This window comes from Salvia splendens, chromosome 11 (genome assembly GCF_004379255.2).
Source record: "Salvia splendens isolate huo1 chromosome 11, SspV2, whole genome shotgun sequence".
Taxonomy (NCBI): domain Eukaryota; kingdom Viridiplantae; phylum Streptophyta; class Magnoliopsida; order Lamiales; family Lamiaceae; genus Salvia; species Salvia splendens.
The window spans coordinates 28,169,073-28,192,312 of NC_056042.1; the positions used below are offsets into that span (position 1 = coordinate 28,169,073).

The 23,240-nt window shown below is 33.7% G+C and overlaps 2 protein-coding genes across 3 annotated transcripts; one reads left to right on the forward strand and one right to left on the reverse strand.

The window, feature by feature from the left end:
- The first annotated feature begins 6,235 nt into the window (after positions 1-6,235).
- LOC121754168 (transcription factor MYB61-like) lies at positions 6,236-8,635 on the forward strand. Of its 2 annotated transcripts, XR_006040556.1 has the most exons (4): positions 6,236-6,578; positions 6,653-6,782; positions 6,855-7,720; positions 8,288-8,635. XR_006040556.1 is itself a non-coding variant. In XM_042149517.1 (3 exons), the coding sequence occupies exons 1-3, from the start codon at positions 6,446-6,448 to the stop codon at positions 7,666-7,668; spliced, it is 1,077 nt and encodes a 358-aa protein (XP_042005451.1). In that variant the 5' UTR covers positions 6,236-6,445; the 3' UTR covers positions 7,669-7,976. The 2 variants fall into 2 exon arrangements, 1 of the variants encoding a protein (XP_042005451.1); XM_042149517.1 differs by lacking the exon at positions 8,288-8,635 and having other exon boundaries at positions 6,855-7,976.
- A 5,044-nt stretch (positions 8,636-13,679) lies between these two features.
- On the reverse strand, positions 13,680-17,971 carry LOC121755904 (pectin acetylesterase 10-like). Its single transcript, XM_042151348.1, has 12 exons — positions 17,531-17,971; positions 17,031-17,113; positions 16,197-16,326; positions 16,008-16,081; positions 15,784-15,870; positions 15,575-15,699; positions 15,418-15,478; positions 14,862-14,915; positions 14,695-14,772; positions 14,501-14,606; positions 14,269-14,414; positions 13,680-14,015 (listed from the first exon to the last, which is right to left on the reverse strand). The coding sequence occupies exons 1-12, from the start codon at positions 17,796-17,798 to the stop codon at positions 13,908-13,910; spliced, it is 1,320 nt and encodes a 439-aa protein (XP_042007282.1). The 5' UTR covers positions 17,799-17,971; the 3' UTR covers positions 13,680-13,907.
- Positions 17,972-23,240: the final 5,269 nt, after the last annotated feature.

The following is a 23,240-nucleotide window of genomic DNA, read 5'->3' on the forward strand; positions in this document are numbered from 1 at the left end:
ATTGCTGACTCGGCGGTGGTCCAAAAAGAATAGTTTGGGCCAAGCACCAAGCCCAAAGACCACCCAAAGACCAATTGCCAAGATCCAAGTCCAAGTCCAAGTCCAAGTCCAAGATCAAGATCAAGATCGAGATCGAGATCGAGATCGGGCCCGAGGCCCGCGAGCGCGAGCACGGGCACGGGCACGGGCACGGGCACGGGCACGGGCACGGGCTCGGGCACGGGCACGGGCTCGGGCTCGGGCGGGCGGGCGGCGGCGGCGGCGCGCGCGTGTGCGCGCGTGTGGGCTCTTTCACCCATCTTGGTCCACTATAATTATTAAGTAACATAAAGTCACTTAATTTATACACATTAAAGATGTGTTAATCCTCCAATGTGGGATAATTAACACTAGTTAATTATTCCCTAAGCTCCATCTCCAAGCTTTAATTAAAAGCTAATTATGCCCAACTTTAATCCACTATTTCTCACTCACCGGAAATCGGATTTGAGAAAGTGAATATACTACATTTACCTACGTAAAATGTAGATCGACGCTATGTCATTTAATTTCACAAAATTAAATGTCTCGTCACATTTATTATTTGGTCAAAATCCATTGACCCGGCATATTTAATCCATGATTTTTACATAATTTTCTTCCCCTGAAGCTTGGGTTGTTTGATTTTAAGGTTATGGAATGATCAGTTTCTAAACATATGACTATAATATGTTAAGCTTTCCCCGATGTTAAAATTTGAAAAAAAATTCAAAAATATGTCAACATAATACATATAGAATGTCAATCTTAAAGTAATGTGTTGACATTCTCAAAGCACTGTGTTGATATTTCCAAAACACTATATTGACATTTTTATCCAAAACCCTAATTTGGTTGTTTTTTTATCTTTTTCGATTTAATTAATAAAAACAAAAATTACGCGTGACAAATTTTAGACCACTAGATTTCTAAAATCCTATGGTCTTAAATTAGTTGTAGTTAGCAACTAGAGAGTGAGTTAGCAATTGATCACTCTCCTACCACCTATTATATCATTGAATTCAAAGATTTAATGGTCTCTAATAGTGTCACGTGTTAATTTGAAAATATTATTTTAATATAAAAATGTATTAATCTCTTTCCTTATACATGATATATAGTATGTTGACACAATTATACTATTAAACAGTATATTAACAATGTTGATCGAATGACAATAGTATGTTGACACAATTATACTATTAACGTTGTAAATGTGTTATATTGACATTTTATGGTATATAATTCATACATTGAGCCGATTATTAAAATATACTCCCCATGTCCATAAAAAATAGACAAGTTTTACCATTATGGACCGTCCACCAAAATTAGACTATCTATATATGGAAAGTTGTAAACATTTAAATACTATTAATAATGTAGACCCCACAATCCACTAGCACTACTCATCTCTTAATTTATTTGCATGTCTCTTACTTTACCAATTTTACATTAAAACATGTGTCTTACACAAATATGTCTATTTTAGTTGAACGGAGAGAGTATAAAATTCAAATAAATATTATCAAATTTTATCATTTGAACATATATAACGAGATATCATTAATATGCTTATAAAATTATTTTAATTTAATACTTAGCATATTTTATAAAAAATAATTTAAATCAAAGTTTTGGCTTCCCTAATTCTAATAGGACCCGTCATTAATATGTGTATAGATTGAAATAGAAATATTTGGATATAAAATGTAATATTGAAATAAGCATGAGCACTCCTTACTATCCATAAATCAATGCTTTAGCTGTCATGAAAGCTATCACTCCTATATACTAACATTCTTTGATCATGCATGATACATCCAATCCAAATTAAAATCACGTCGCTCTTATTTGAAATTGTGACATATACAGAGCGGCACTGCCACTCTATTTACGAAAATAAATTACCATCACCAATTAAAGAAAAATAAATTATTACATAAAGTACTTCCATCTACAAGAAAAGCATATTATATATACTTCTCCATCTACGGTCCAAGCGATGTCTCAATTTAAATATTTCTATATTTCACCGCGAAATTTCTAGAAAACACAAAAATCTAAATCGCTATTATATTCCTTTATGAAATTATTTAGTTGCTTTAAGAAATTAAATCGTAGTAATAATGAACATATTAGCAAGATACACATCCCCCAGTCCTAAAACCAAACGTCATACATGTCTTTCAACTCAAACTTTAATTTTTAACAATATATTATTGTTTTCAACCTTTCCAAATGTTGTGTTTATTTTTTATTTGCCGACAAATCCTTGTCGGAAGCTATGTCCAACTAGAAATATTTTATCTATATATATGTTTATGTTTAAGTGTTTAACAACACATATACTTGAGTGTTATTGCAGCGATTTTAAGTTTGTATCTAATTTACAACTTTAGTAAAAAATGTGTTATTTGGTCCAATATTTCCTATCTTAAATATAACATTACTTTCATGTACAGAAATTAAGTATCACTAACATTTTATTCGTACAGAATAATAGTATGTTGGTGATATTTTCATAATTCAAAATAATTCTTTTAACTAAAATCCAAATACAGAGATCGTCTGATAATCAGATGATGTGACATGATCTACATAATGAAAGTTGAGTATTTACTAATTATCTCTTTATAATTTATATTTTTTGTAGTAATTATGCATCTCTTGACATAAACTGAGAACAACTGATCTTTAACGATGAATGCTCATGATTTTAAAGTTTCATAGAACAATACTGTTTTTTTTTTTTTTTTTAACAACAGGACTGTTTTAACTCTGTCACTTTATAGACGATTCCAATTTCCAATCACATTTCAATTAATGAAATAACGAACACTATTTTAATATGCTCACCAAAAAAAAACATAATTTGTTTGTTTTTTACAGTAAAAAATAGTAGTACGAGTTTTCATCCGACTGTTGTGCCCATTTAATGACAATACTCAATGTTCGTACATCTATACATTTTTAACTAGGAGTTAATTAATATTTTAATTGAACTTATCTATCTCTAAACAATTGATTAACTCTTAGTAAATTACTAGAGGCTAGTAAGCTTTGTAATTATACGAATTGATTCAAAGAAAGTGGGCCCTAAATTAAAAGAAGAAAAGAAATACATATTTTGGGTCTGGCCCATAATCCTAAAAGAAATATAAATCCGAATGAGGACTTAAATTTGGCTCGTTCATTTGCAATTATTAATTATACAAATATATACTCCCTCAATCTCATTAAAAATGACTCACTTTCCTTTTTGGTTTGTCTCATCTAAGATGATCCATTACTATAAATGAAAACACTTTTATCTCTATTTTATTCTCGCTCTTACGTTACTCTCTCCATTTAACACACAAAATAAAACTGCATAAAACTCCGTGTTGCCCAAGGAAGGAGTCTTCTTCCTTGGGACGGAGGGAGCACTTGTGTGTGATATATGTTGAATGATATTGGCATACCACGACGCCACCAGTACTACGCTGGATGTCACGCCATCACATATTTAACTTTCAATTCATTTCGCATTTTAATGTTTCTTCCGTTGTCTTATTCCAAGTCTTTTTAAATCCAAAATTATTAAACTAACAACTACTTTTTCGAGTTAAATTCTCTAAAAGTTACAAACTATATTCCGTAGCATTGGTATCAAAAAGGGAAGTAAAGAATAAAATTGTATCAAAATGGACACTAAACAAAAAAAATGAGATAGTACTATCATTTGTTCAATCACATTTTTAATACAAATACAATTAACCTTTTGCATAACGAATTTTCTAATAACATATTCTTTCCTCTCCATGTAAAACAATTAATTAGTATAGAAAGATTCTAATAGCATCGATAGTGGTGCGGATGTCCCGGCGGACATCCCGATGGACTTTCCAAAAACACCTTCTGCCACATCATAAGGACCTCTCACTACACTGTCACGTCATAAGGACATCTCACTGCACAATGGCGGACATCCACAAAAAAAAATCGGGACATCCGTCGTGGCACCGCAATGGCGGACGTCCCGAAAAGCCGCGGATGTGCGGTGTCCACAGCCGACGTCCGCATCCGCCTCTCCCACACCTAATGGCGGATGTCCGGCACGCCGGTCCGACGTCCGACGAGACATCCTCCATTGTGGATGCTCTAATTTTATCAATTGAAAATTTTCATTTAATAAGTGATAAAATAAGTCCCGTTACGTGGTTAAATAATTCAATGAAATTTGTCTGTATTCAAATTGCAGAATGCAGAGCGGACAACTACATTATTGTAACTGTCGGCTGCGCTTTTGCCAAGTACACTCTATTTATTTATTTATTTATTTTATTTAATCCCTAATTTTATAAGACATTAATCATTTATGCTCAGACTTAATGATAATTAATTGCTAATTCTTCCTTGGGAAAACAAATGGGACATCCATCAATTATTGTTTTAAAACTAATCATGGATAATGAAGAAGTTTCCTAATTAATTATTTTTTTCTCCATTTCAATTGATTCCTTCCAATCGAACGAATCATTTGAGCAGTAGGTAGAATTGTGAAAATTTCAAAGGACATTGTATCAATGTGGGTTTTTTTTATAGACGAGTATCAATATATGTTTATTAATTCTACGAATTTTAATGTCTAACAAATTAAATTCACCATTGAGCTTTGGTATTTCACATTTTAGAACTATTATTTTATTATATTCGGTGTTTTGACTTTATATTAAAGCTCATACCAAAAACTTATATTGTCTAATTCCCAACTATCTTAATTATTCAAATGAAAGAAAAGAAAATGAGGAGAGAGAGGGTTGAATTAAGGAAACATCAAACCTTGAAAGCGTCTACGAATTTTATGGTGTGACTCATTTAAAAGTATATGAATTTTATTATTGGGATGATATTGATCTCGTGAACATGTTAATAGTGATCATGTAGATTTTAATTAAAAATGTTTTCTTTTAAAGGTAAAGTTTGAGGGTTGGTGAATAAAGAGGGAAGTGATAAAATATTATAAATATGGATTATCCCATTAGGTAAGACAGGAGAATGTCTAACTCTGAGAGGATTATGTTATCATAAACTAATTGCTCATTACTCTGATTGACAGCCATAGCCAATCATGGAAAATTCTTATTCAATTAACTTCATCCCATTAATACATCTTATGACTTCTTTTTGTGTTGGGAATCTTGGGATAACTATATGGAGTGGACTTCTTCAAACTACTTTAAAATCCCTTTCTCTTAACCAAAATTTGGGACTTTTTTTTTCCAATTCTCTATCTTACAATTTTCGATATCTTCAGTACAATATTTTCCATTATTTTAATATATTCATTAATATTTATAAATTACAATTAGTAGTAATTAACGAATATTGTTACGTAATTATAGTGTTCTATCAATCATAATCTCAGTTGGATCAAATGAGTGGTCCGACAAAGTGATAAAGTATACTACATTGGCTTGTGAACTCAAATCTTACATGTCGTAAATTAGGCATTGATATGATGTTTATAAGCAAATTTGATTCAACTCTATCATTAGTTGTTTCAAATTACTAAATGTCTTTCAGTGGATGTATAAATGACTAAATAAGTCATCAATAGGAAATCGAAATGCCAATTAAATTTGAGGTATGTTTAATTCAAATGCAAGTTGTTAAATCCGAAAATTAAATTATTTCACAAGTTATTGCACCCAATTATTTTATATCATTTCGCTTTAGAGTTATTCTATCACTTGTCATATTAGGGATCCACATCATAAGTATACTAAGTGGAGGAATTTAAGCTATAAACCGTTTTGCACTTTGTCTATGTTTTCTGTTTTCAGTTTCACCTACGAAATTATTAATTTAAATTGAAGCCTCGCTTAATTATAATATGTGGAGTGAGGCGATGCAAGAATCAATATAGTCCTCATTAACTTTTATAATGATAAATGAACAGAAATTTAAAGATCGTCTCACTATAAATCTGAATTAAACGCTTAGATCTCGAACTTTATCATTCTATCACTAGGCCAATGTAGGCAGACATATTTAGTCCAATTAATTATGAAAGTGGATGTTCCGAAAAAATTGCAGTATTTCTGTGCACATAAATATCTGTCCTTATGTCCCACAAGTGCAGTCAATCTCATCGTAATAAATAGAAGAAAAAAAAGAAGTCATTATTTAGAATAGGTTAAGATTAAAATAATGTAAAATGATGATTAAGTGTGAATACTAATTACAATCTGCGTGAATATGACCCTCCTTTTTAAAGCCTTCCTCCCTCCCCTCCTATTGACTTGATTCCCTATTGCCATCTCGTTGTCAAGAACTCCTCTCTCTCTCTCTCGCTCGCTCGCCTCTGACACTTTGAATCAGTGTCTGTTGAAGAAAGAAGGAATTTCTTTGTTTTAGCTTTACGCAGCACAGCAGTCTGGAAATGGGCAGGCATTCTTGCTACTACAAGCAGAAGCTCCGTAAAGGCCTCTGGTCTCCCGAGGAAGATGAGAAACTCATCAAACATATCACCAAATTCGGCCACGGCTGCTGGAGCTCTGTCCCTAAACTCGCCGGTATCTATCTGTCTGTCTGTCTATCTATCGAGAAATTCTAATTAATAAAAAATTTAATTATTTTTTAATTAAAGGGCTTCAAAGGTGTGGAAAAAGCTGCAGGCTGAGGTGGATAAATTATTTGAGGCCTGATTTGAAAAGAGGCACATTTTGTCAAGAGGAGGAGAATTTGATCATTGAGCTGCATGCAGTTCTTGGCAACAGGTATTTGTTTTGTTTTCATAAGTACTGATTGCGATTTGGTTCGCGGCTTATTTTCTAGAAAACATTGATCAGGTGGTCACAGATTGCGGCACAGCTGCCGGGGAGAACAGACAATGAGATAAAAAATCTTTGGAATTCGTCCATCAAGAAAAAGCTAAGGCAGAGGGGCATTGACCCGAGCACCCACAAGCCCCTGTCCGAGGCGGACAGCGAGGACAACAAAGCCAGCAACAACAACAACAACAACAACGACAAGACCTCTGAGAACTCCAGCGACCTCACCTTCGCCGACAAACCCCCCCGCTACCCGCTCCTCGACAACGCCGCCCCCAATTCGACCCAAGAATTCTTCCTCAACCGCTTAGTCGCCACCCACGAGTCCTCCACCGCCAAGCCGTCCGACATGTCATCATTCCTCTCCTTCCAGCACCTCAACTACGCCGCCGCCCCCAACATCGCCCTCTCCATCAACCCCAACGCCACCAGCATCTTCTCCTCCGATCAATTCGGTGCCACCAATTTGGCGGCGGCGCCTCTCCTCTCCTCAATTCCCAGCCGCGTTAACAACAACAACAACAATTCAGTCACCCCCTTCAGCGTCAAATTCGAAAACTGGGACGCGAGGGGAGGCGAGGGCGGCTTCTTCGAGAACAACGCGTTCGCGTGGGCGGCCGCGGAGAAGGTGGAGGCGCACGCGCAGTCTTCCGAGAGTGGGATTAATAATCCCGAAGATATAAAGTGGTCTGAGTATATGCAGACTCCTTTTAACATTCAAAATCAGAATCTACACGCACAAGATGTGTACGAGGGGTGGCAGCAGCCGCAGCAGCAAGCTGCGGCGGAGATATACAGCAAGCATTTCCAGGCGTTTGGACAGTATTCTTAAAAATTAGTTGCAAAAAAGGCTGCTAATTCTTCTTCTTCTTCTTCGACGACAGGTGTGTGCTATAGAGTTTCTGGTTTTTTAATCTGTAAATAGGGACCATATAGAGAGAGAATTTCGAATTTCTCACCTCCTTTGATACCGACATTTTTCGATTTTAAAAATGTTACGTTTCTTCTGTTCCAATTCAATTGTCTGCCTGCCTTTTTTTTTTGGTCTCAACTTTCTGTAAGAATTTGTGATAGCTTCATAAGTCTTCTTGTATCTATTTGCTTCTTCTCCCATTTTATGAATTAGTGTTATATTATTTACTTATAATGTTATGAATACTACAATTTTATAGTACTACAATGTTAAGATAGTAAAGCATGAACGGCATTGGCGGAGGGAGTTAGTTTAGGACATGTTTATATATTACTCGTATTGAGATAGTGACTATCTCTGATTTTAATATCACACAAGTTACTTTCCAGCTATTGCTTGCCACAAATCTCTTTCAAGTGCTATATCCATCCTACTATAATTTTTGGAGTGTAGCTATCGTTGTCTCGATGGTTTTCACATCTTTAAGTCAATTCTTCTCCCCCACACCCCTTGGCCTAATTGCATCCTTCAATTTCAGGGCGAACGAACTGGCACCTAACTATATCATTGATTTGGCATGCTATGATTGGCTTCTTACGCACGCGCATGTGTGACTCGCACTGATTCGCTTCCATCCATAGCGATGTGCTTGGGATATTGAGCATTCGCACCTTGCTCTATTTACTGGGCTGGCGATGCTCTGAGTCAACACGCTGATATTAAGTCAAAAACTAATGACAAATGATATTACTGATTCAGCTACTTAAATGCTTTTCATTTTTCCTAAGACCATCTTTTACTATATTCACATACGTTGTAAATTAAAAGGAATATTTCGTATTTGATTATTTTGATATATAGTACATATAAAAAAATTGTTTGAAAACTCATAACTCTAGCGTACATACATAGAAGGCCTAATTCCGACGTCGACGGTTGTATTGTAATCTTGTCGAACTGACAGAACGAATCAAGAATTTTCAGTTAGGCCTAAGGGATTATACCTAATTACTTGATGAATATTTTTTTTACCACAATTAATTAAGTGATTGATGTGTTAGGAGCCCTCCTACTACTCTTTGAGGGAACAGAAGAAGAGCGCCCCCTACACATTTTGATGTTGATATATACAACTACAAGAGCAAGTAAATTAGAGAATGTGATTGCTTCTTTGAGGGATTGAACAATAATATAATTAGCTAACTAATTGGTTATAGTTTAATTTGCTAGAACAATCTACTCTTTTAAAAGGCTAACCAATCCTTTGTGTATTTCAAGCATTCCTTCTTATTCAAAAAAAAAGAGGGAATTGGTGTTTACTTCTCTATCAATATGATATATTGAATATTAGATACATGAGTTATAGCAACCTTTTCACTCTTACCATCATCATCATGCAAAAAGTCATGGTGTCAATTGTTCTGAGGTGGACTTGCACACAACATTCCAACACCACATTTACACATTTTCAAAACTTCGACAAATTAAAGTTCGAATAAAACTATATCTAGGGAATCCGAAATCATTAATTTCCCTTGCCTTTTCGAATGGCCCTTCAAACAACCCCAATTACACCTTTTTCTATTATGCACATTGCAAAAAGACAAATAAAATTTCATATGACCAAGAAAAGGGATGTGATCAGATTAATAATTGAAATTCAGTAAAAAAATCAAAGCAAATCTCAGTCATTGAATATTGTGATGTAACCGTTAGATGAATGCCACGTATCATCTACTAATGTAGATTATTAGTCTAATAATGTAACTTAACTAATAATGTACTATTTTAGTAAAATAATGTAATATTTTTGTCTAATAATGTAGTTTGGCTAATAATGTAACATATTAGTCTAATAATGTAGCTTATCACAACCATCCAATCTAAGGATCCAATGGCTGAAATTTGGTTTGATATTTGACAGAATTTCACTTATTGATCATAGTGCGCCCTACCAAGAAAATATAAATATATATATATATATATAGAGGGATGTATTCAACTGAAAATCTGCACTATTAAATTACACGTGAGATATATATATATATATATATATATATATATATATGTTTTTTCCCTGCTTCATATACTGCCCATCGTTTTCCAAGAATCGAAGGAAATCAGCGCCCCAACCGTTATGGTCATGGGAGGGGCCTGCGCCATTTCTTTTCTTTTTTCATCGAAAACCGACTTTGCAAGGTTCTTTTTTAGATCCGGTTCCCTAAAAAAGAGATTTCCCTTTGATCTCTTTCGTCCACGGGCACCCCTTGCCCGGGAGCTCTTTCACCCACTGGCAATCCCAGGGGCTTTCACTTCGACACGTCTTCGCTCGTGATCGCTTAGAGCCCCTCTTCCATCAATAGGTACCCCCAACGCGTCGACCACACGCCCTAGCATAGCCTTTCCCGCAGGAACATCCACAATAGATCCAGTGCGCTTGACACATCGATTGGTTATTCCTCTCCGTTCGTATCTCTTTTTCCAATTTCGGTCTCGATTAGTTCACAAGATTGAATGGCCGATTCTCCTTATATATATATATATATATATATATATATATATATATATATATATATAGAGAGAGAGAGAGAGAGAGAGAGAGAGATAGGGATGTATTCATTTCCTCTTTGTATCTTTTGTTTTATTGTTATTTTTAATCTCAGGCCCACGATTTTGTCATCTGACGGTTAGATTGATGCCACGTGTAATTTAATAATGCAGATTTTCAGTTGAATAATACACACCGACTAATAATGCAATTTTTTTGTCAAATAATGCAGATCATCACAACCATCCAATTCAAGGATCCAAGGGTTGTGATTAAAAAGAACATTGGACTGAAAAGCTGCGAATGACCTTAACACACCCCTATATATATATATATATATATATATATATATATATATATATATATATATATATAGGGTTTTGATCTATGCAAAACTGGATTTAAATACAGAAACGCAGAACAATATCATAATTAGGGCACTTTTAGGTCATAATTAGGTAATTTGTAGGTCATGCTAACAAAGCATGACCTAAAACGATCTTAGTATGACATTAAATCCAAATATTATAATATGACCTAAAATTGCTTAATTATGACCTTCCGTATTTTTGGTTAATTATTGACCATTAGATCATCTAATCCTAGGGCTGAGATTTGGTCTGCATTTCTGGATTTAAACACATACTTATTTTGATCATCTCCCTATATATGTATATGTATGTATATATATATATATATATATATATATAATCTACAAACCCTCTATAATACAAACTATACAAACTTTAGGCGTTGACATTGTTGGCATTCCCCCCAGTGACAGAATTTGTATTAGGCGTTGATATTGACATTCCCCCAGTGACAGAATTTATATTAGGCGTTGACATTCCCCCAGTGACAGAATTTATATTAGGCGTTGACATTCCCCCAGTGACAGAATTTGTATTAGGCGTTGATATTGACATATGAATCTCATTGCTAAACGTTGATTACTTACAAGGAGTGTGTATGATTAAAGTTTGTAGTTTGTATTATAGATAGGGGTTTGTATTTGATCACACCTCTCTCTATATATATATATGAAATCAAATACTAACTAATTTACAGTAATAACGGGGAGTAATAACTAATTTTAATTTTGTATAAAGTTTATATATAGTATAGTATATTCCAAGCGTGGGTACTTGAAGATTTACGGTAGATGCATCTTCCTTGTTGAATGAATACGAGTATAGATTCAATTTTGATTATTTTTTTTCCGGTTAGATGATTTTCACGGTGAATTTTGTTACCGAATGCAAATCTTCTCACGTTTTTACGATAATAAAGTTTATATATAGTATAAAAATGTATGAATATACATATCCAATAATGCAAGAGGAAAAAGAATTGAATGATGGTGAGCTTGAGGATTTGAAGAATCAAAAAGGCCGAATGAGATATGTATATAAAAACTGAACCACATGAACGTTATACATTTTTGTGGGGTATTAATCCAGGAGTCTCTTTTGTGTGCCCACGTGCATAGAAGAAAATGAAGAGACCCCCAAATTTATTAAATCGGATAGGATGTTTTCTATGGTCTTTATTTATTACTAATTTATTATAATTGAAACTTTTGTTGAAGCTGGTTCATTCATACATGTGTAATATTTTTATTGATTGTGGTTGTGGATGCATGTGAAGCAAATTATTGAGTCCTTACACAAACGAAAAAAGGAAGCTGGTTGCCCAAATATTTCGAAATAAATATTCTTCTTTCCTTCTTGAAATTTCCCTTTATGATATCAACAGTTTCCGGGCCACCAAATATTCATTTTATAGACATGGATATTGGACTTAGTTTGTTATGCCCCGGCTAATACTCTCTATAATTGGATTATTATTAATTAAATCATTTTTCTCATTCCTTAGGGATATAGTAAGTGTATGTAACTCCAGAGCTATCAAGCGTTACTTGCTTGGATTACTCGTAACTCGCTCAATTTATTCATAGGACATGCTACACCTGTTCATATTTCTCTTTAGCAATTGCCTTATGATCGATGAGTTGTACGTTCAACGTTTTAGCTACTTCACTTATTTCATGGTAATGTTATGTTCCGACTTAGGATGAGTTTTGGATATTGAAGTCAATTGCAATCTCGCGTTACCAAATGTGAAATATTATAGCATCAATATTTATATCGCCGGTGGAATTGCTAATCCATTCTCTATTTAAAAAAAGTGATTATTGATTATTTCACAATCCAAATTAAGCCTATGACAAAATAACTAATAGAGCTTGTGAATAAATAAGTAAACAAGTATTCATAAGATTCTCGTTATCTTTTTGTCTGATATTTCAACTTTAGTTTATGAGTTTGTGTATGGGAAGAGACAATTATTCCTCAAAGAAAATTTGGCAATAAAAGATTTGACTTTTTGGAAACAATTCATGAACAACATTTTTTAATAGGACCATGATTGGAATCAAATTAATTTGATCCTGTTGTCTGCTACGAAATTATATTCTTAATTAAACGTATATAGAACCGCCATATATGACTTATCTATCCACATACATTTTCTTTACACCACTTGTAGAGATGCTACAAAATTATTCACAATTAACGACAAATTAAGTTTTATTCTATTTAGATATTTGACTATTATTGTCACATTTATAGAGAGCCACAATAGGTTTTAGTGAAATCAAAATCCAAGATAATGAGAAAATAAATTTAAATTGTTTAATACAATGAGGATGAAGTATTAAGCGGATTCCCAACCTGTTATTATAAAATAGAGAATCAAAATTCTGAATATATGACATGTCAAAAAGTATCACAATCACAGCAAGAAAATAGAGTAAAAAGAGAGTGAATCCACAAAGTGAGACAAGTCATCTACCAAAACTACATATGTGAATACCAAAACAAGAAAGAGAATATCCAAGAGTAGCCGGTTCCCCTCAAAAGTAAGATCATGACCGATAAGATGAATATGAAAACTAGTTCATCTTGTCGGGCCGGAGTGTGGGGGCCGCCAAGGCGACGGAATCGCCTTTTTTACTACAATGAAAACTAGTTCATCTTAACCAACGCCTTCAAAATATAATCATAAAGAACATGGTCAGAGGGTTGTTGGTGTTGATACTAGCTTATCGACAACATCTTGATTGTAGGCTCATTTTTGTACATGTAACGATCCAACATGTCTTAACCATATGTAACAATTCCACTCTTAACCATAACATATATCAAACCTCCAATGCTAATATCTATTTTTAAATAAATAGGATTCCAGAATATGATCATATCAAATTGAAACTGTGAATGTGATTGTGAAGCTATAATGTCATGTCTATAAATTTTACAAAAACATTGATGAGGATATTAAGCATCACTTGTGCAAATTCCACAAACAGAATAACAATGAATAAAACAAAATTTCAAGATGAGATATCTTGATATCCTTTTGTTTCTGGGAGTTACAAATACATCTGAGACTTGAGATCACTATAATTGGTAGACCAATTCTTCCTTTCTACTCAGGCATTGTCTTATTGCCTTTGAATGAGTATTTTCTAAATATAAATGGGACTTGAGATCACTATATATATATCATATGTGACACAAAAAATGTAGGAGGAACATCACATTATTGTTCAATGGAATTGGAGGTTTTGACAAGTTCTATCACATGGATAGGGACAGTCGATCAACTTCACATATGCTCGATCAAAGTACCAATCCCCGACAGATTTCCCAATAGCCTGCAAATTACAGCACAAGACTTATAACTTCTTTCAAGAACAAACAAAATCAAATAATAAGAGAATTCACAAACATTTCCTGTATAGGCATATCTGTTTATGCTAAAGGCGGTATCGTAGTATATGTTTGTTCATGATTTATCAAGCGTTACTCGAGAAAATGTATGCACAAGTTATGGATGAGAAAGAAGCATGAAAAACAACAGAAGCCGCCTACTTTTAGCTGAATAATATGGTGGAATATGGTGCATACCTTGTTTCCGAGTTTAGGAGAATAATTAGAATACCACGTATCCTGCCTCTCGGATTGACAGTGAGTGAAACAAGAATTTAAGAATATCCCACTTTGTCGTGATGCTGCAAAGCCTTTTATTTGGTTCAGTATGTGATTCCTAAAACCTGCTCAGGAGTAGATACAATCTGTGGCATCAGACAAGCTCTATTGATTCGGAAGCAGCTAAGGAAACCTAAAGTATAATTAGCACCTTGCAAGAATTGGATCTGTGAAGCTGAACATTGACCGATATTGTTTCTACAAAGATGCCAGTTGCCATGGGGATCAGCTGACGGAGGAGCCAAGCTTTCTTGGACCTAAACACGTAAAAGAAAATATGCTCACATATTATAAAAAAAATGTCCGGGCGTTGAGAGATTTTACTGTAAAGAATTCCTTGCTTACCTGCCATGCATCATAGGCAGCATTTAGAATGAAGAGAGGGGTTCTTATGTTGTTTATTACATTCTGAGGAAAGAAACACTGCAAGGGGAAGTATAGATGTTGATTCAGATATATTAGTATTACCCAAATCATGAATCCGTGCAGAAATGACTGAGCAAGAGACTTACTGACGATGGATTGCGGTTGTTGGTACAAGTGCCTGGTAGGTTCCTTCTAGCACCCTGTTTTAATTTTATACTATTGTTTAGTCATTGCATCATCCAAGAACAAATATGAGATCACTACTTGGAATTCTCTACAAATATGGAAATGAGAACATCCCTTCGGATGCAAAGCAAATTTAGGCCAGGCTTCAAATTGTGCAAGCACACAGAAGGAGTCAATAAATGGCTCCTAAACGACATAATATGATCACGTACAATTTTCAAGAATGGAAGGATGCGATTAATGAAAACCATAAAGCTATCGATGTATGATAAGAGAAAATAGCTCTATGCTCTTGTCAGTTAGAGGTCAGGTGAAAAAGATGATGAACCTCAATAGTAAAAAGTATCGACATTTCGGCTAATTTAACAGATGCTCATACTTCACATGGAAAGGTCATGGAAGAGACAGCAAGTGGACCAAAGTCTAGTAGAAATCGAAGATTTGTTTGAGGCTAAGCACCTTTCAACTGATAAATATTTCCAGAGTCTAGATTTCAGGTGAAGGTAAGAATAATACCTGTAAGTTAACAACACCATTGAAGAAATTCCTCAAAGTGTGTCCACCGGAAACATCTGGACTGCAGAGAACGAATATATTGCAAAAGAGGACTTAGAAATATATGCATGCAGACATCTAGAAGTGTACAAAAGTATTAAGGATTTTTGGAAGTTACACATCCATAAACAGTCCACCGTCACTCAGGCACTTCACTTTTGTACTTGAGGGAAATAAACCTCTAAATCTGTCGCAGTGCAAAATAACAGCTAGACCACCAGCAGAGCAACCGGCCAGAAGTACCTGAACCACAAGTCGCATACAATCATTTACTGAGAGAGAATGCAATGAGAAAGGAACTGAAAACCACCAAGAAATCGTGATTACTTGGTTAGCATTGCGCATTCCTTTGGACATCAGTTCATCCATTGCAGCGTGATAGATGCGTTGCCCTCTAAAATGCAATCCCGCAGCCTGAATTAAAAAAGCGTTAAAGTTATATGGTCGAGATCTATGCATATGTAGTTCATATTCTAGTCGTGATTTGCACTTTCAGAAGTAACAATAGATGACATAGAAAATAGCAGTAGATAATGGTTTGGTATACATACCCTATTTTCACCATCCCCTGAAAACGAGGCTCCATCACAGTATCGTACCTTTACTCTGTTCCAGTTATAAAAATCTGTGTGGTAGACATAATAAAACTTATCAAACTGCAAGCTGAAGCAGGGAAAGATTTACAGATTTTACATGTCGATGTGATTGAAAAAATCAAGTAAGCTTAATCATATTTGTACCTGGATTTTCCCAAGCCTTATCACTAAGTATCCCAGTGAATGCAATTTGCCTTTCAAAATAATTTGATGACCCTCGGCGTGTCTTCTTGCGATAAACACACGTCCTAACATTGTTGCACCACCCTCCACCCTGTAGCAAATTTCAGAATATGAAACAGTAATAAATAAGGCATCTTCACTAGTTAATCTAGAGGAGTGGGATGATTGAGTGTGTATGCAATCAACGTCAGCAAAAGGAACCCGAATTTCATCAACTAGATGTACCTAAATCCTGGTGATGGTTCACTTTTTCAAGAAACATGGGACAACTAAGAAAAAAGGTAAAAACGTGAATGTAGATGCATCGATGATAAAATAGAATCCTCTTATGATGATTGATGGATGACCGAAAAAAGGGACTGATCAAATTCGATTTAGTCCGACTCATAATGAATTATCAAAGAATGACTGGTTATCAAATGAGTGAAAAACCAGAGACCTAAAACATCAGCAGTTTTTCCTCTAGAAGTAGAATAACGACAAGTGCTAACTGAACTTACGGCTAGTGTTTTCCTTTTAACTAAATTATACGAACTGACTAAACAAAATCTCAAAAGCAACTTGGTACCCCCAAGACATACGAATCAAAGAGTTATGACAACAAGATGACCAAGAAAGTAGTGTGTTGGCACCGCTAAGTGTCCAAGGCCAAAGATCTTAGATTCAAGTCCATCGTAGTGAGATCTTTAAACTTAATATTGCCATTAAAAAAAGATGACCAAGAAGATCAATCTAGCTTGCAGCAAAAAAAAAAGAAACAGATTAAAAAAGTGCAGCATTGTTACAGTTACAAACCTCTAAATTAACAATCCAACTATTTGCTCCGGACCCCCATCCACGATGATAGTGATAACCGGGTAATGTTCCATCTAGACACACTGCAAAGCCATTCAAGAAAGAAAGATGTCAGATTAGAAGCCTCAAGTTCTTGAATCTAGATTGCAAAAAAGGCCAACATATTCACTCAATAATGTAACCACACCAATATAGATTTTTTAAACATCGAGTTATTTGCTTAGCAAATCATACAGAAATCTGTTGGTGGCTATTGTTCTTGCCTCCAAAAAGGACCGGCAGAATCTATGCTAAAAAATGGCCCCTAAAGTTAGCAAAGATTTCTCATTTATCAAATTACACAACCCAAATTGCACACCAAATCAGTAATTAAAATGCCAATCTCAATCTAAACATATATATAACTGTAGCCTAAAACACAATTTCATTACAAGGGCTTTTCAAGACCAAGAAATAAATCCCAGATTTTGTAACACACACTGAGAGAGAGAGAGAGATACCAGCTCCTTTAGCAGCAGCTCCATGGATGAGAGTAAGGCCCACCATAAGAGCATTGGGAGGGGCAGCAGCATTAGCTATTCCATACACAGATTCCAAATAATGAAGAGATTCCAACAAGGAAGCATTTGTTTCATGCTGAGGTTGGAAGGCAGCTGCTGCAACTCCGCATTTGCAGAGTGAAAAAGCAGCAGAAGAAACCACAAGGAAAAAGGCGGTAAGCCTCTCCATCACCTCGATACAAGAAGACAAAGCAGCAGCAGCTAACATATATATACACACATGAATTGAATCCTCACCTCAACTCACTTTATGCGAAAAGATATTATTTTGGAAATGTGGGTATTTTGTTTCTGGCTAACAAAATTCATGTAACGAATCTGGTTTTGTGGGTGTGGAAATTGACATTGGTGTTTTCTTGGACTCCCAATTTAAATTCTTTTTTTTTTCATTTTTTCACTTGTCATTAATTTTGTCCATGTCTTATACGTCTACTTTTTTGGTATTGCAGATCTATTGAGTGTGGACAGTTGGATTGCATATTTCATTGCAAAAAATATTATATTTGCATGTAAACACATGTAGGAAAACAGTGACGCCATTTTTAGAATGTTGTTGGATTTAAGGCAAAGAATGTTGACGAAAGAGTCAAAAAGGGTCAATTGTGTTTGTATTTTAATTCATGTATCGTGTAAATAAAGATTCTTGTAAATAAATATTTAGTGGAGTGTATATTTAATTTATGTTAATTTCCTGAATTTGCTGAAGTAGGGATTCAGATTTGCTCATTTAGGTTTGGACTTTGGAGTTGAATGAATGGAATAAATGTTTCCATTTGAAATTTGTGGATTCCATAGCCATTGTCATTGAATTATTCTAGAATTTCAAATCTTGAATTACTTCAGAAATATTAAATGCCCAGATTTAATATATTCTAGCATTTATTTCACAACATCACATTATGCTGTCCAGGCAAGGTTTTTAAAATTATTACTATTAAAAAAAGTCACTAAAATGTAAACATAAAATTATTAATAAATATCAAAATATATTTGAGCTTTATTATAATTATTAAAGTATTATATCTACTGAAAGAGAACAGTCTTATTCCCGAATCAGAACTTCATCAATTAATGCCTTTAATCTAGAAACAAGCAAAGTATAGTAAAATTATCACACAGAATAATTATTAGAAGTGGTGCTTGTTTATATATAATCCATTAATTGCGGCTGATAATTTTTTGAATAATTTTAATAGGAATCCAAAGATGGTCTTCCCCAAACAGGTTCCCAGCTGTAAAATTAAATTCTCCTTTTTGTCCCAAACAGTCGGTGCTCTCACCACCGCCTAGGGCTTGTTTGAATTGTGCGTAACAACTTGGTATATCACACTATCTACAATAGCTGCAATATTTCTCTATAATAGTATCAATAATACCTGCAATATTTCCTAAAGAGTAAAAAAAACCTTTTAAATTCTTCTTGTTCATATTTAATTAAAATTCATGTTCAAAAAATAAAACTTTTATTAGTGGATGAAGAGTCTATAATAGCCATCCCCAAACAAGTAACTAGAGGAACTTATTTAGAAGACCGCATTCTTTATTTTATTTTTAATTTTTTTATATTATTTGTATGCATTCCAAAATTAAGTTACCAGTCATAATTTTATTTTATTTTTATTTTATTTTTTTAAATTAACACTAGAGAATAATAATAATAATAATAATAATAATAATAATAATAATAATAATAATAATAATAGTAATAATAATAATAAAGTGTAGCACTAGATTATGAAGTGAATGTCTTTTGCGGATCAAAGTTGACAGAAATAAAAACAGTAGAATACATAGTGTTCGAATCTAAGTTGAAAACTGTATCATATACCGTAGTAGTAGCTTAGAATCAGTATAATTACCAGTCATAATAATTATTGTTTCATTTTCTCATCTTTACTAACCTTTTTTATCTTCTTGTTTTTTGGATGTTTTGTATCAACATGTGAAATAATTTACTTGAATGTTCAGTGATGTTTAATTTTATAATTAGAAATATTTGTTATGAAGTATTGATACAGGCTCAGCTTAATTATATGCATCAAAATCTTTTAAGGCACAATTTATAAAACATGAAAATATTTTTATATCGTGTAAAATATAATACTATATCGAAACACTATATTTTTCAGTTCACACCATTATGCTATCTTATTTTAAAATTTCGTGCTGCAGACAAAAATATAAACTTTTTTCAACCTTTTCGTCTAAAAGTAATCATTGCAATATTGCTATCAACCATAGAAAAATATCCAAATAATATGTCGTAGTAATGTTAGTAATGATTCAATTTGTCAAATGATGATCATTGAAATTTGGGTTTTTAACGTGTTCTTTCAAATTATCTTTTCATTAGTTAGTGAAAATACATAACTTGATTTTGCAAAAATTTACTTGAATGTTCGACAGATATATTTTTTTCTAAATCATTTTAGTAATGAGCAATAAACAACTGTTACGGACTCAATTCCTATATCGGTTGTGAGAACAACTGATGTGGGGTATATAAACTAAACGAGCTCTCTCCTAATAGGCTAGTCTTTTGGGATGAGTTCTCATGTTTGGTCTGTATCAATAACACATCCGTGTCCACTTTTATACCGGATCGGGCTACTATTTAGGCCCGATATAATTCAAATCATTAGGCTCATAACCTCTGGCCGCTCCAAGAATTTGCTTATGCCAAATTGAATGAAACAAACCAACAAAATTATTATCCCCATTGTGTTATGTAATTTTTTAATCAAAATCTCGTATCACCAAGAATCATGGAAAAAAAATACTATCATACTTGAATTCAAAACTTAAAACAGAAAATAAAAACAGGCTCGTGTGAAGAAGTTTTTTATGCTCCCCCAATAGTTTGTCAATAGTAATAAGAAGTAGCACTGTTGTTGACAAATGGAAACAATAATTGTAAGGGGACATGCATGTGTATAGCTGCGTTTAACATCATTGTCAGTGTTAACTGGAAAAAAATAAATTATGATCAAGGACCAGCTAATTTTAATTAGTTGGGAATGAAATATCCAATTAAGGACCAATGAAATTCATCCACCTATGAACCACTTTGTGATGATGTTCTTTTATATCCAGCACAGACCAGATGTGGATATTTATGGCATCATTATTCATCATCAACAAAATTGACATTAGTCATGGACGCATCAATATCATCACATGCTCAGCGAAAATTATGGTCAGATAATCGGTCTTTAAAATAATTAGAATTCATATTAGATTATTAGATAATGACATTTGTAGTTCTTTTAATTGGGATATACATTTTTTTGTTAAGTTATATAGTTGAGCCAACCATTAACTCGATTGTGGACTAGACAAAATCTCATAGTCTAGACTCTAAATCTCAGGTAGTCAATATTAATTCGATTGTGGTCTCAAATATATAACCCTAAAACTATTGTATTTGTATGCAAACGGAGACGGGCCTATTAAATCTAATGCAGCCCACTTATTCATTTTCTAAGACCAGACCCTCGAGGCCCACCTATTTTTACATCTTTTTAGTTTGCTCATTTTAGCCTAATTTACTCTTCTCATCCTACAAAGTTGGTCATATTTTGACTTTTAACACAAATTTTAAGATACGTACAAAAATTAGTTATAAAATTTAGTAAAATTATGTTCTACTTTTAGAATATATTAAGAGTAAAGGCCAAATATGGTTCTAAACATATGTCGTTTTTATGATTTTGGTCCTAGGCATTATGTTTTGAATTATTGCATCTCATACATTTAAATTTAGGCCAGAATCAGTCCATTTTGGATGGCTCCGTTAGAAGTAATGGTCAAAAGCTATTTAGCAATTTTTGACCAGATTAAGCATTTTTATTGATTTTTTTAATTATTTCATAAAATAAAAATTATTATTCTAAAAATTGAAAAGTAAAAATTCAAAACCTTTCTCCCCTGCCGGCCATCCTGCCCCAAATTCATTGCCCAATGGGTACTCAACCGCCGCCCGACACCGTTTATCCTTACGGAACAGAAATATAATCTCCACTCATCTCTCTCACCTACAACCACTACACGGATCAATTCACCACATATCTAAGTCCCAAGCTCAGAATAAAGAACATGAACGCACAAAAAAAGATAAGTAAGCTTTTTCAAATTGTTTTTTCATTTCCTTTATGTTCCCTTTCATTCAAGTACTATTTAAGTGTATGCTCCTTTCAAATCCTAATTCAGTGGAGTAATTGGGGATTTAGCACAAACCCTAATTTAAACCCAAATTCAGTTGAAATGCTGGAAATTAATTAATGCGTATTGGAATTGTAATTGACAAGTGTCGTCGTCGCCGATGGAGCTGGGGGTGGTGCCAGGGGCGGATGGGAACGGGAGCGCGGCGGTGGCAGTAGCAGTGGGACGGACAGAGAAGCAGAGAAGCGAGGGTGATAAGGTACATGAGAAGAGAAAGAACAAGAGGTTCGAGAAGACGATCTGACACAGTAGAGGAAGGCGTACGCGGAGACGAGGCCGAGAATCAAGGGGAGATTCGCGAAGCGGTCAGAGCTAGAGGTGGAGTTTGTGACCTACGACGTTGTTCAGAGCTCCTAGTGAGATTCAATCAGATGATCTTCAACAAGGTATTTTTGGACCATTGATGATGATGATGATGATGATGATGATGATGATGAAGAAGAATATTTGTGTTTGTAAATATTGTATTCCTATTTTGTGAAGTTTTCTAGTATTTCTCTGAAGAAATGTTCGGAAGATGATGATGATGATGAAGGTTTTTTTTTGCATTTTACGTTTTGATTTATTTTTATGTATTTTAATTTCACTATTTAGCTAATAAAAATTAATGAAATAATTAGGGAGCTAATAATCGCACGTAATAATTTAATTGGGTCAAAATTGGTTTAAAAGACGTTGACCGTCTGCTTTTAACGGTTCTGTCCATTTTGGACTGATTCCGACCCGAGTTTAAATGTGTAGGATGTAATAATTCAAAACGTAATGTTAGGACCAAAATCATAAAAACACCATTTGTTTAGGACCATGTTTGACCTTTACTCATATATTAATTATATAATAAAATATGAGTAAGAATATGTTAGTGGAATATGAGATCTACAGAAATAATAAAAATAAAATTTGCTAAACTTTTTGGGAGAACGGAAATAGTATGTTACAAATTTTCTAGGACATATTGAATATATATTTTCGTTTTTTATCAAATCATTGATACATGAAAATGAATCGAAATTCTATATACTTGAATTTAAAAAAATTAAATTGTAAATTAATTCTAAATTCTGTATATAAAACAATTGATATGAGATTAATTTGAAGTTATAAATACACATACGCAATAAGCATACTATTCATACACAACACATACACATTTATTTAAAGTTATAGAGAAAATGAACAAACCTAGCTTTAATTTTTATAAATTTTATAAATATTAAAATATTTTTTCAATGTATTAAATTCAAAATAAATATACTGTAATAAATAAAACTAAGAACACTAAATGTGTATCTAATGCTGATAATGCTTATGAAATACATCTATCATTTCCGTATAATAATTATGTTCATAATATTTATAGTGAGCTAAGAAAATTACAATTATTATTGTTTCAAACTATGTGGTAAATATTCTTGAATGAAAGTGAATT

Bases quoted from the DNA above. Each gene is read 5' to 3' on its own strand.
- LOC121755904 (XM_042151348.1), bottom strand. From the start codon at position 17,798: ATGTTAGCTGCTGCTGCTTTGTCTTCTTGTATCGAGGTGATGGAGAGG. The intron at 14,607-14,694 runs GTAAGCAAGGAA...TTACGTGTTTAG, and splicing joins CTGCCTATGATGCATGGCAG to GTCCAAGAAAGCTTGGCTCC. The intron at 14,415-14,500 runs GTGCTAATTATA...ACTCCTGAGCAG, and splicing joins ACAGATCCAATTCTTGCAAG to GTTTTAGGAATCACATACTG.
- LOC121754168 (XM_042149517.1), top strand. From the start codon at position 6,446: ATGGGCAGGCATTCTTGCTACTACAAGCAGAAGCTCCGTAAAGGCCTC. The intron at 6,579-6,652 runs GTATCTATCTGT...TTTTAATTAAAG, and splicing joins CTCTGTCCCTAAACTCGCCG to GGCTTCAAAGGTGTGGAAAA. The intron at 6,783-6,854 runs GTATTTGTTTTG...AACATTGATCAG, and splicing joins CATGCAGTTCTTGGCAACAG to GTGGTCACAGATTGCGGCAC.